The sequence below is a fragment of the Galeopterus variegatus genome, unplaced genomic scaffold (assembly GCF_000696425.1).
Source record: "Galeopterus variegatus unplaced genomic scaffold, G_variegatus-3.0.2 Scaffold5251, whole genome shotgun sequence".
NCBI lineage: Eukaryota > Metazoa > Chordata > Mammalia > Dermoptera > Cynocephalidae > Galeopterus > Galeopterus variegatus.
In genome coordinates, this window is record NW_007731362.1 from 48244 (window position 1) to 61043 (window position 12800).

The 12800-nt window shown below is 56.2% G+C and overlaps 1 protein-coding gene across 1 annotated transcript in view; it reads left to right on the forward strand.

Moving 5' to 3' along the window:
• The window catches only part of LOC103604576, a 45230-nt gene that overhangs the window by 25430 nt on the left and 7000 nt on the right, over positions 1 to 12800 (forward strand). The window contains exons 12-14 of the mRNA XM_008589149.1: positions 2342 to 2565; positions 5446 to 5513; positions 8268 to 8374. Coding sequence (XP_008587371.1) covers positions 2342 to 2565; positions 5446 to 5513; positions 8268 to 8374 — 399 coding nt within the window. The remainder of the gene's footprint in view (positions 1 to 2341; positions 2566 to 5445; positions 5514 to 8267; positions 8375 to 12800) is intronic.

The window sequence follows — 12800 nt, forward strand, 5'->3', positions numbered from 1 at the left end:
TTATTTGCAAATGATGTGATGACTTACACAGAAAATCCAAGAGACTCTATTAGAAATAATAAAATTCACTAGTGTTGCTGGACGTATGATCAGTGTACAAAACACAGCTTTTCCATCTAACAACATTGTTCAACTAGAAAGTTTATTTAAAAGGGAGGGTCTCATTCACGGTAGTAACAAAAGCTGTCAGGTACCCAGAAATGCATCTAATGGTAGGCAAGACCTCTGTGGGAGGAATGACAAAATGTTTACTAAGGAGCTGAGTACACGGAGAGATATATTCATAAATGGGAAACCTGAAAATGGTAAAGGTATCTGTTCTCCCAAATTTAATTTATGAATTAAATGCAATCCTGATCTAAATTCCAACAGGCCAGCTTTTGAGATTCAGCATATTGATTACGTGGAAGAGTCAGTATCTAAAAATTGCCAGGACAATTCAGGAAAGAGAGACTTGCCCCACCAAATAGCAAGACTTTTTATAAAGCTTCAGTAAGAACAGACCAGAGAGCCCAGAAACATGCCCAAGCAAATATATGAAATCGGCTATATGAGAAAGATGGCATTATAAATTAATGGGGGAAAGACAGATTATTCAGAAAACAGGTCTGGGCCGGGCCGGTGGCGCACTGGAGAGTGCGCTGCTTGGGAGTGCGGTGGCGCTCCCGCCGAGGGTTCGGATCCCATGTGGAGACCAGTTCCTGCTCACTGGCTGAGCGCGGTGTGGGCGCAACACCAAGGGTTCTGATCCCGTTGCCGGTCCCGGTACAGGCGCGACACTGAGGGTTGCGATCCTGTTACCGGTCAGTTAAAAAGACAAAAAGGAAAAAAAAAAAAACAGGTCTGGGAAAGTTGGCTTTCCATATGGAAATAAATTAGATTGTTGTTTCCATGCATGCACAGAACTCCGGTAGGATTAGAAATCTAAATGTGAAAAATCCAACTTAAAAACAGTTCAAAGAAAATATAAGAAGATATCTTTATGTCCTTGGGATGGAGAGAAATTTCTTTCTTTTCTTTCTTTTTTTTTTGTCTTTTTCGTGACCAGCTGCACCGCGCTCAGCCAGTGAGCGCACCGGTCATCCCTATATAGGATCTGAACCCGCAGCGGGAGCGTTGCCGCGCTCCCAGCGCCGCACTCTCCCGAGTGCGCCACGGGCTCGGCCCAAGAGAGAAATTTCTTAAACAAGGTGCAAAAAGTAGAAACCACAGAGGAAAAGACTGATAAATCTGACTACATTAAACTTCCTTATAATACAAAAGTAAGTTAAAAGCAAATGGACTAAAAGAAGGTATTTCCAGTGGATATTACAGATAGAGGACTCGTACGTACAGGAATTACATGAGGAAGTCTCACGAGTCAGTGAGACGAGGAGGAGGCATCGGAAATAGGGACCAGGTTGTTGGGAGCAGGGCACAGGCAGACGGAAGGGCCCCCGGCCAGGAGAGAAAACGCTCAGCCTCACCCTCCTGCCCTCCACCCCTGCCCGGCTGAGCCATCAAAGCGTGGGACAACACCAAGTGTGGTGTGGGGACGTGGGGACACCCGTGTGCTGGTGGCGCAGGTATGATTTGGGATGCCACTCTGGAAACGTGACAACATTGAAGATGTGCCTGGCCTACTGTCCAGCAGTCTCAGCTCTAGACAGACTCACGTGTGCACAAAGAGACGTGGGAGAGAGCAAAACCCTGGCAGCCTCTGAAAGTGCCTATCAGGAGGAAAACAGATAAATAAATGGAAGGAAGCTATGCAGGGGTTTGCGTGGATAAGTAGATGTTCCATGAGCCAACGTGGATGAACTTCAGAGATGCAAGACTGAATGGAAACGTCAGCTGAAGAATGACAGGCATGGCCTGTCACCACCCTGTGCGTGCTCAGCACACGTGCTGCGTTGTCTGTGGACACGTGTGTGTGGAACGGTAGAGACTCGGTTGGTCACGAGCAGTGCGACCCATGCAAATGGGACAAAATGTTAACCGTTTCCATTTTGGGTGGTGCATACGTGAGTGTCTTTTATTTTAGCCTCTTGTACTTCTCCAAAAATAAAAGTGGAAAAGGGAGACGTGGGCTTCCTGACGGGCAGGGCTTTCATTCAGCCAGGTGTGAGGGTGACAGGAGCCTGGAGGGTCAGAGGCCCAGCTGCTGCCGTGTGGCCTGGGGCAGCTGGCACCCCAGCGCTGTGTCCTCCCCAGCCTCGCTGCACCTGCCCCTGCCAAGCTGGCCGTCTCCCCCGGCACTGCTCACCTTCTGCTCAGAGCTCCCTTTCCACCCGTGGCAGGAAACCTAAGCATATTCTTCACTTAAGGCTGCCCCAGCTCGGCAGCCATGTCCTTCTGGAAGGTTTCTGGAGGCCCCTGGGCCGCCACCCGTGGAATGCATGCGTGGCCCGGGCCGTGGCGTGCACCACGGAGGGAAGGCTACAGCTGCAGCGCTGCTGTCCCCGCAGATCCTGACCGGAGAGGACTGGAATGCAGTCATGTATCACGGCATCGAATCCCAAGGGGGCGTCAGCAAAGGCATGTTTTCGTCCTTCTACTTCATTGTCCTGACACTGTTTGGAAACTGTATCCTTCTGTGGGGCTGGGTGCAGGGGTGAGTGCCTGGCACTCTCTCCCGGTGGCCACCTCTTGGCCTCCCCCAGGAGCGCTGGGCGTTTCAGCCACGAGCATGAGAGGCACCTTCTCAGAGTTAAGTCCAGATGGTGGAAGTTCTCGAGTGGCCCGAGCACGAGGGTCTGGAGGCTGCAGGGGCTCAGGGTGACATGAGCTGCATGTGGGGGGTCCAGAGGTGGGATGGGGGGGGTGTGGCCAGCAGTGGGCTCAGGAAGGGCTCTGGGCGGCGGTCTTGGGATTTCACAGGAAGATGGGGACGTCCACATGGGTGCAGCAAGTTTTCTTTTTCACTTTGAGTTAATTCAGTAATTAAGTTTTGGCGCTGGGCTTTAAAAAATACTAAATCTTTTTTCCTGAAAATGTAGCCTTTGCAGAGAAATTATCAAAGGCCTTCTGTGGGGATGACAGGTGGGCTTTACTTTGGGACCTCGTTTCAGAGGTGGGGCTGGGGGGAGCGCGGCAGCAGTGACGAGCTCAGCCTCGGGCAGGGGCCGTAACGGGAAAGGGTTGGGGCCAAGGGAAATCCAGAAGGGCTCACGGTGCAGGGAGGGCGAGGGCCATGAGAAGCGCGGTGGGAATGTGGGCGTATCTGGTTCTCAGACTCACCCGGGCATCAGAGGCCCTGGAGGGCTGTTAGAGCCTGAATCCCGCCCTGGCCCAGCCTGTGGGAGGCCTGAGCGTGCGCATCTAACGGGCTCCAGGAGGGGCTGACGCTGCTGGTCTGGACATGTCACTGAGAACCGCTGTGAGGAACGTCCCGCAGAGCCCAGGAGCAAGGGCTGAGCTGTTGTCCCACAGGCGACCTGCCCGCCCCACCTTCTCTCACGTGGCCCAGTTTCTCGTAGCGGCCACTTCACGCTGTCCATCCTCATGTCTCCGTCCATCGAGGACCTTCCGTACCTCAGGCGTTGTCTCCCTTGGCTTTGGTCTCCCTCTTTCCTCTTCCCTCACACTGTCTCTCCTGGGCTGGCCCCAGCAGGGACTCGCCAGGTCTCAGCCCCATGTGCAGCCATGGAGGGGTCCTTCAGGTTGCAGCTCAGGTCCTGGATCCCAGGTGGGAGGATCTAAACTTCCCAGGAAACTGAGTGTGAGGCCTAGGAAGGGGGAGTCAGGGGTTTGGGGGGCAACATTTGCTTTGGAGGTGGGTGGGCCTGGGGTTGACATGGCAGGAAATAAGGAAGTGCAGCCATGGCTGTCAGAGAGGGACAGAGGCTGCAGTGTTGGCCACAGACTGGACGGCTGGTGTCCAGAAGGCATGCCGCGCCTGGGACAGCACTGATGCTTGTTTCAGCCTTCAGGCGTCCCCCTTGCCGTCCAGTGCCACTCCGGCTGTGCCCGTGTGTCCCTCTGGCTGGATTCCAAGGGGCATGGCCCTTAGTCCTGCTCTCTGGGCATGCAAAGGCCTCCAAGGGTATTCATGGCTGTGGTTAGTGCCTGGAGGTGTCCTGCTTGGGGTCAGTCTGGCTTCAGGATCCTGTCCTGTGGGCTCTGCTGGGACCCTGAGCAGACTTGCCTATGAGGCAGTGCCCTGGTTACAGGCTCCTCTTAATCCCACGGAGGGGCACCTGTCCTGCAGAGAGGGGCCTGACCTACCAGGGTCCTCCCTGTTGGACTCATACAGAGCCAGCTGCTACTTGGGCCTGGCAGAGGCCAAGCCACGGGGACTGCAGCTGTAGCCTGGGCAGGATGAGTCCCCAGGCCTGCCTGAAAGGGGCTCAATTGCCTGGAGCACAGGGTTCCAACAAGGGCGACTCTGCCCCCGGAGGACATTTGGCAGTGCCTGAGACATTTTTGGGTGTCAGGACTGAGCAGAGGGGCTGCTGGCATCGAGTGGACAGAGGCCAGGGTTCTGCAGCCCGGGATGTCCACCGTGCCGGGGTCGGGAAGGCCAGAGTGAAGAGATAACTTCGGAGGGCCACCCTGGGTGGCCGGGTCTGGCAGGAACAGCGCTGAGTCACGCCCGGAGGGTGGCCGTGTGGCAGGCGCAGTTCTGGAGATGTGCTGCTTGGCGGTGGGTGGAACTGACGGAAAGGTGGCTTCCAGCCTAGGAGAGGTCCTCTTGCAAGGAAGAGCTCAGTGACTCGGGTCAGTGACAGAGCCTGCACTGCACCGGGACCCGATGGTGACTCACCCTCTGTGGCCTCGGTTTCCTCACTGGTAGAGGGTGTGGGGCTGCTGGGTGCGCAGCTCTGCTGCCTGCCGTGCTCTCGGCTTGCACGCAGTTCCTGTGGCTCCAGACAGGGAGCACGTCATCGGAGAGGAGCCCAGAACTCCCTGTGGGAAAGGAAGGGGCAGGACAGCCCCGGGCAGGTGTCTGTGAGCCTTGCCTCTGACCTGGGGCCTGGAGTGTGCCGGTCACGGCTGGGTTGTGTGTGTACGGCCTGTCTCAGGTGGCCTCTGCTCACAGGACACAGAAGGTGGTGGGCCCCATCCAGAGCCTGGGAGGGCTGGAGGTGTGTGTTGGGGCGTGGTGGGGACAGAAGCAGGGGACTGTGCCTCTCTAGGAGGCGGAGGGAGTGGATCCAACGGCCTCTGAGCTTTGGGCCCAGAAAGTCTGCCCCGAGCAGCTGGGCTGTGGGAGTGGGTCACGTGGGCGTCTGGGGAGGTTGGTGACATGAGACTGAGTGGAGGAGGACTGAGGGGGGAGGTGGCAGTGAGCAGGGGCCAGGGCGAGAGAGGGCCCTGGAGGCTGGTCTGGGGGGCATCTGGGGATGACAGGGACCTGCGCGGTACCCAGGGAAGGAGACTGGGGGCTGGTCAGGATCTGGGGAGGTGATGGTGTGGCGTAGTGTGGGGGCACAAGGGTTTCGTTCCTTAGCTGGAGCCAACCAGACACCCTGCTGAATGTCTTCCTGGCCATCGCCGTGGACAACCTCGCCAATGCCCAGGAGCTGACCAAGGTATGTGGGGACACCGCCTGCAGCCTGGGTGCAGGGAGGGGCTGGGGTCTGTCCATGTGGCTCTGGATGAGGTCATGGAATCACGAGGAGGGCCAGGTCCTGGGTTAGGGCCCCGTGTGACCACTGCCCAGGGGAGTGGGCAGGCGGAGGTTGGGCTGCTCTCAGGTGTGTGGGGGATGGAGCTGAGGGAGCAGGACACGTGGGCAGGCCTGGGCAGCATGGCCTGGACGGGCAGGGTGGGGTGTGGGAGCAGGAGGCGCAGCCTGGAGAGCTGCGGCCGCAGGAGCGAGGGGCACGGGATGCATCGCTCAGTGCAGGTTGTGATGCGGGGGAGGTGACCCTCAGGTGCATGTCCTGCTCTGAAGACTCTGAAGGGCTGTGGGGGACACTACAGTGCTGCCCTCAGATGCTGGGCCCGGCTGGTGCCTGAGACACAGCTGGTGGCCCTGTCTCAGCGAGTCTGTGCCACAGCAGGGCCGCTTCCTCTCCAGGCAGCACCCAGCAGGTGCCACTCAATACTCGTCTCATCCCTGAGCCCAGTGGGGGACATGATGACACACGTCTCCCTCTGTGGTTTCCCCCTGGATGACACAGCCCCGTCCCTGGTCACCCTCACCCCCACAGCCCCGGACACGGTGCGGCCAGGCCACCTGCTGTCTCAGCGTCAGCCTTGCCTTCTGACTCGAGCCCCAGCACCTGGTGTGGGAGGCGCTGCCGTCTGGCTCGGCGTGTACCATGTTGTCAGTGTCCCATGTGCATGCTCTGTGTGTCGGCACACACCTGCTCTGAGCAGGGTTGTCACGGTGCTTCTAACAGAGTGTGAGCTGTGCCGGTGTCCCTGCCCCACCCCCCACCAGCTCTGGGCAGGAGGGTGTGGCCCGTGCAGTGGCCTGCCACAGCCTGAGCCTCCTCGGCTTCTGCTCAGCCTCCCTCCTCCCATGCCCAGGCCTGGGCCGTGGCTGTCCCGGTGGGTCTAGGCTCCTCCCTGGCTCTGTCCTCAGCCTGGGCATGGACTGAGTCTTGGCATCCAGGAGTGGTCGGAGAACAGCCTGAGGCCGCGGCCGGGCTGGGGGATCCATGTGTACACAGAGCCATTCCTGGTGTCACGATTTCTGGGACTGTATGAACTTGAGGTGCCCAGTAGTGTTGGTGACCTGAGCGCCAGCTGTCCCGGGGCAGGGGTGAACGTGAGCTCTGAAGTCCCCACTGTCTTTTCAGGTTCTGCTGTGAGTGAGGGTACAACAGGAAAAGGGTGTCCTCGGGGACCTGTGTCTGTGTGCACACACCCTCAGTGCTTGCCCCTCTGGTGTAGCTGCCCTAATTTAGGAATTCCCTTGCCTTAGGAACTAGGGCCACTGGAGGCCTGTCTGTGTGGCTATGGGGCATGCTGGCCAGAGCCCCAGGGGGGAGGACTGGACTCTGTCCTCCTTCGTGCCCCCACGGATGTGTCCCAGCATTGTTTACTTTCTGAAGTGGGAACACATTCACGTCGAACCTGTTTGTAGACTTTTGGGGGGCTTTAGAGCACTCCCTGGAGAGATCAGCCACATCCCCGCCGCAGAGGGCTGTAAACCAGGGTGGACCCAGTGCTCTGAGGAAGGGCCTGGGTGTGGGTGTTTTGTGGTAGATCCAGCTTTGCCTCCTCTCTGGGCCTGAAGCTTAAAGGCCTCTTCTCTAGGGTGAGGAATTTGCAGGCAGCTAACAGGGGATTTAGTTTTTGCCATTATCGTGCCCCTAAAAGCAGACTCAAGGACATTTTGGACAATGTTGGGAGCATCAGCTTGCAAGGGAACCAGGTGGGCCTGGGCTTGGGGTTTTTGAGGAAACAGTGGTGACCCCAGTAGTCGGATGGATGATGTGGGGTCTTAGCCTCTCATCTGGGGCTTGTGGACTTGACCTGGAGCTATTTATCTGGAACCCAGGAGCACAGAATGTTGGTTTTGCTTAGTGACTGGGGGTCAGGGCTGGGCAGAGGCAGGGCAGGGTGTCTGCACCCACGTCTGCTCACATGTGCTCATGTCTGGCCCGGTGGCAGACAGCCATGTGGAGCACAGGACCAGGCACTTCCAGGGGCCATCCAGGTGTGGGGGAGACAGGCAGGGGCTTCTCACAGTCACAGCTGGGGACAGGTGGACAGACCTGATCTGATGGGTCCAGGTAGAAATGCTCAAATATGGTGCATGGTCCCCCTGCACATACTCCTGGTGATAGCTCTTGAAGGCAGTGCTGGGCCAGGACCCAGCCACAGGGTGCAGGGCTCTGCCCCTTGCCCTTGCTCATGGCTTTGCAGAGAGGCTGGCTTTGTTCAAGTGTGACAGGTGCTCCTGGAAGATGGGACGGAAGCAGGGACAGATTTGCACTGTGATGGGTAAGTCTGAGGTGCCATGGTACAAACAAGCAGAAGTGTCCAGGCAGTGGCTGGCGCTTGGGACGGGGTGTAGCATAGTTGTGGAGTCATCAGCTTGTGAGCACCCTGGGACGTGGCACCAGTGAGGGGTTCCGAGGCAGGAGCCTTGGGGACTGTCACCTTTGAGCTGTAGACATAGAAAGGGGAGGTCCTGAAGAGCGCCAGAGAGAGCTCGTGTGGACGGGGTGCTCAGCTGGGCCCAGGGTGGGCCATGCTCATGCAGGGGCAGGCTGCCGGACCCATGGAACAGAGGGTGGGAGGGTCACGGCCCCCAGCAGGAAGAGCTGACAGTGTCAGAGGGGCCACCATACTCTGAGGGGAGCTGGACGCTTCTGTTGTTCAAACAGGATGAAGAGGAGATGGAGGAAGCAGCCAATCAGAAGCTCGCTCTGCAGAAGGCCAAGGAGGTGGCTGAAGTCAGCCCCATGTCTGCTGCAAACATCTCCATTGCTGCGTAAGGCTCTTGGGAGTGGGTGGTGGGGTGGCCATGGGCTGCGGCAGGGCCTTCACCAGGGCCCCCCTTCCGGAGGCCTCCTTGGGGGCCCCTCCCCCAGAACCGTGAGGAGAGGACGGGGCTCCCCTGTCCTGCAGGAGCCGTGGAGCAGAGCTGCACCGCAGCTTTCTCCCAGTGTGAGCATGGCAGGGCACGGCCAGGCACAGCCCTCACGTTGTGGGTGGGATTGGCTCAGCCCTGGAATTTACTCCCGGGGCCTCGGGGTGGTTCCAGGCCCCTCCCCAGGCAAAACCTGTGAGTCAGTCAGGGTGAGAAGTCAATATGTTGATTTTACACACAGCTTTTCAGAAATGTTTTTTTGTGAGCCAAGAGATTCTAGGCTTGATTCTAGAGACTTGATGCAGCTTCCAAAAATGTCTGTGCAAGTGTTTGGTGTTGGGACGGAGGTTGGGGAGCTTCTGTGATGAGAAAAGGTGGGGGGGCCAGGCTCCTGTGGACAGGTGAGCCTCAGGCATGTGGAAGAAGCATGTTTGGAGGAGTTAGCAATCTTAGAGGTTGGGCAGTGCCCAGCCAGGGCTAAAGGCTGCAGTGGGCAGGGGAAGGTCAGCTCCTGGGGAGGGAGGCAGGAGAGCCTGGCCCTGGCCTGGCCACAGGGCGGACCACGAGAGAGCAGAGACGCTCCCTTGCTCTCCGGGTCAGACTGAGCCTGGCTTGCCTTCCCGCCTCCTGTCTCCTGTGCAGATGAGCAGGCCCCTGGCTGTGTAGGGGCCCCCTCCCTTTCTGCAGGCACCATGGCCATGGCACTAGGCACAGTCGTGGCACATCTGTGCTGATGAGTGTGTATGCACTGCTGAGCATGTGTGCGTGTGTGCGTGCAGTGCACGCCTGTGCACCCTTGTCGCAGCCATGTTCCTGCCTGGAGGTCATCAGAGAGATGGCACTTGTAGAGAACCTGTCTCTAAGCCAAGCAAAGGGTGCTGGCCTTTGGGGAAGAAGCAGCTAGAAGAGGTTCGGCCCCTTGGGGGACTCAGGCAGGAATGGGAGAGGCCTGCGGGGGAGGCATAAGGGATAAAGAAATGGGCACAGCGAACATGAGTGGACACGGCGGTTGTCCCTCAGACGGCTGTGGGAGGTTCCACGCTTAGTAGTTTAGGTGTCTCAATGTCTCAATGTCTGGCCAGTTAGTTATTCTGTCAGTGTGACTTGGTTTCTTGATCCCGGAATTGCCGTGACTCAGCTTCCCTCCCATGCCCTTCGCCGTGCTCTGCAGGTTGGTGGCAGGTGGGCTGCTGTAGGGAGCGGTGGGCGAGCCCTCATGGGCCTGGTGTTTCTGTTCAGCACTTGCCTTCTCTGCTGTTCCTGGAGGCTCCTTAGGGTTGTGTGGGAGGGTGCCCACTGCCATTTGGGCCTCACACCTCGGGGAAGAGGGTGCCAGGACCCTCAGCACAGCCACGGAGAGAGCTTCCGGATGCTCAAAAAGGAGGTCTGGACACTCTTCCTCCTCTGCCACCCTGTCCCCGTTTGGAGATGCTGCTTTGCATAAACAAGGCTGTAGACTGGCTCCTCTGGGAACAGGGCACACAGGACAGCAGCCACTGGCCTTAGCACCACATCGGTTCCTAAGTGGGAAAAGTACTTCCTTTCTCCTGGAGGATCCCCAGGTGTGTGCCTCCCGGCAGGTCCCAAGCAAGATGTCAATGCTGGCTCTGGTGCTGGCATCCTCAGGGGCTGGCTCTTCTGTGTCACGGCCCTCACACTTGGGAAGGCGCGGCAGCCCAAGCCAGCCTGGGTGTGTCTAGGCCTTATCCCCTGTGTGTTCCCCTCTTGGGTTGGCGGCAGGTCCTGCAGGCCGTGCGTGGGGTGCAGGTTGGTCTTCACCCTCTGCTGAGGCCTCAGCACACCTGTTGGGTGCGAGCTCAGTCTGGCTTGACTGTAAGATGCCCTGTGGCAGTCAGCCTCCCATGAGAATCAGTGCACGGGAGGACCCCATGCAGCAGGTGAGGCCAGGCTCCTGAGTGTGCATGAGAGTGTGTGTGAATTGTGTGTGACTGTGAGTGTGTGTGTGCGTGCATGTGAGTGTGTCTATATGTGACAGTGAGTGTGTGCTTGTACACGTGTGAGTGTGCATACGTGAGTGTGCGAGTATGTGAATGTGTGTGTGGTGAGAGTGTGTGTGACTGTGAGTGTGTGTGTGCGTGCATGTGAGTGTGTCTATATGTGACAGTGAGTGTGTGCTTGTACACGTGTGAGTGTGCATACGTGAGTGTGATGAGAGTGTGTGTGAATTGTGTGTGACTGTGAGTGTGTGTGTGCGTGCATGTGAGTGTGTCTATATGTGACAGTGAGTGTGTGCTTGTACACGTGTGAGTGTGCATACGTGAGTGTGCGAGTATGTGAATGTGTGTGTGTGCGTGTGAGTGTGTATGTGTAAGAGTGTGAGTGTGTATGTGAATGTGTGTGTGCACGTGTGTGTATGTGTGACTGTGTGTGTGCACGTGCATGTGTGTGCGTGTGTGTGTGTTCTATGTGAATGTGTGTGCGTGTGTATGTGTGTGCGTGTGACTGTGAGTGTATGTGTCAGAGTGTGTGCGTGCATGTGTGTGAATGTGTGAGTGTGTGTATGTGTGAGAGTGTGTGTGTGCGTGCATGTGTGTGAATGTGTGAGTGTGTGTATGTGTGAGTGTGTGTTGTATGTGAATGTGTGTGTATGTGTGAGAGTGTGTGTGTGCGTGCATGTGTGTGTGAATGTGAGTGTGTATGTTTAAGAGTGTGAGTGTGTGTTGTATGTGAATGTGTGTGTATGTGTGTGCGCGTGTGAATGTGAGTGTGTATGTGTAAGTGTGAGTGTGTTGTATGTGAATGTGTGTGCGCATGTGTGTATGTGTGGGTATGAGAGAGTGTACGTGCGTGCATGTGTGTGTGAATGTGTGTGTGTGTGTGAGAGAGTGTGTGTGAGTGCGTGCGTGCGTGTGTGTGTGTCTGTGTGTGACTGTGTGAGTGTATGTGAGTGTGAGTGTGTTGTATGTGAATGTGTGTGTGTGTGTGAATGTGTGTGTGTGTGCATGTGTGTGTATGTGTGAGAGAGTGTGTGTGAGTGCGTGCGTGCGTGTGTGTGTGTGTCTGTGTTGTATGTGAATGTGTGTGTGTATGTGTGTGCGTGTGTGTGTGTGTGACTGTGTGAGTGTGTGTTGTATGTGAATGTGTGTGTGTATGTGTGTGCGTGTGTGTGTGTGTGACTGTGAGTGTATGTGTGAGTGTGAGTGTGTGGTATGTGAATGTGTGTGTGTGCATGTGTGTGTATGTGTGAGAGAGTGAGTGAGTGTGTGTGTGAGTGCGTGTGTGCGTGCGTGCGTGTGTGTGTGTGAATGTGTGTGAGTGTGNGTGTGCTTGTACACGTGTGAGTGTGCATACGTGAGTGTGCGAGTATGTGAATGTGTGTGTGCGTGTGAGTGTGTATGTGTAAGAGTGTGAGTGTGTATGTGAATGTGTGTGTGCACGTGTGTGTATGTGTGACTGTGTGTGTGTGCACGTGCATGTGTGTGCGTGTGTGTGTTCTATGTGAATGTGTGTGCGTGTGTATGTGTGTGCGTGTGTGTGTGACTGTGAGTGTATGTGTCAGAGTGTGTGTGCGTGCATGTGTGTGAATGTGTGAGTGTGTGTATGTGTGAGTGTGTGTTGTATGTGAATGTGTGTGTATGTGTGAGAGTGTGTGTGTGCGTGCATGTGTGTGTGAATGTGAGTGTGTGTATGTTTAAGAGTGTGAGTGTGTGTTGTATGTGAATGTGTGTGTATGTGTGTGCGCGTGTGTGTATGTGTGAGTGTGTGTGTGCGTGTGAATGTGAGTGTGTATGTGTAAGTGTGTGTGTTGTATGTGAATGTGTGTGCGCATGTGTGTATGTGTGGGTATGAGAGAGTGTATGTGCGTGCATGTGTGTGTGAATGTGTGTGTCTGTGTTGTATGTGAATGTGTGTGTGTGTCTGTGTGTGACTGTGTGAGTGTGAGTGTGAGTGTGTTGTATGTGAATGTGTGTGTGTGTCTGTGTGTGACTGTGTGAGTGTATGTGAGTGTGAGTGTGTTGTATGTGAATGTGTGTGTGTGTGCATGTGTGTGTATGTGTGAGAGAGTGTGTGTGAGTGCGTGCGTGCGTGTGTGTGTGTGAATGTGTGTGTGTCTGTGTTGTATGTGAATGTGTGTGTGTATGTGTGTGCGTGTGTGTGACTGTGTGAGTGTGTGTTGTATGTGAATGTGTGTGTGTATGTGTGTGCGTGTGTGTGTGACTGTGTGAGTGTATGTGTGAGTGTGAGTGTGTGGTATGTGAATGTGTGTGTGTGCATGTGTGTGTATGTGTGAGAGAGTGAGTGTGTGTGTGTGTGTGAGTGCGTGTGTGCGTGCGTGCGTGTGTGTGTGTGAATGTGTGTGAGTGTG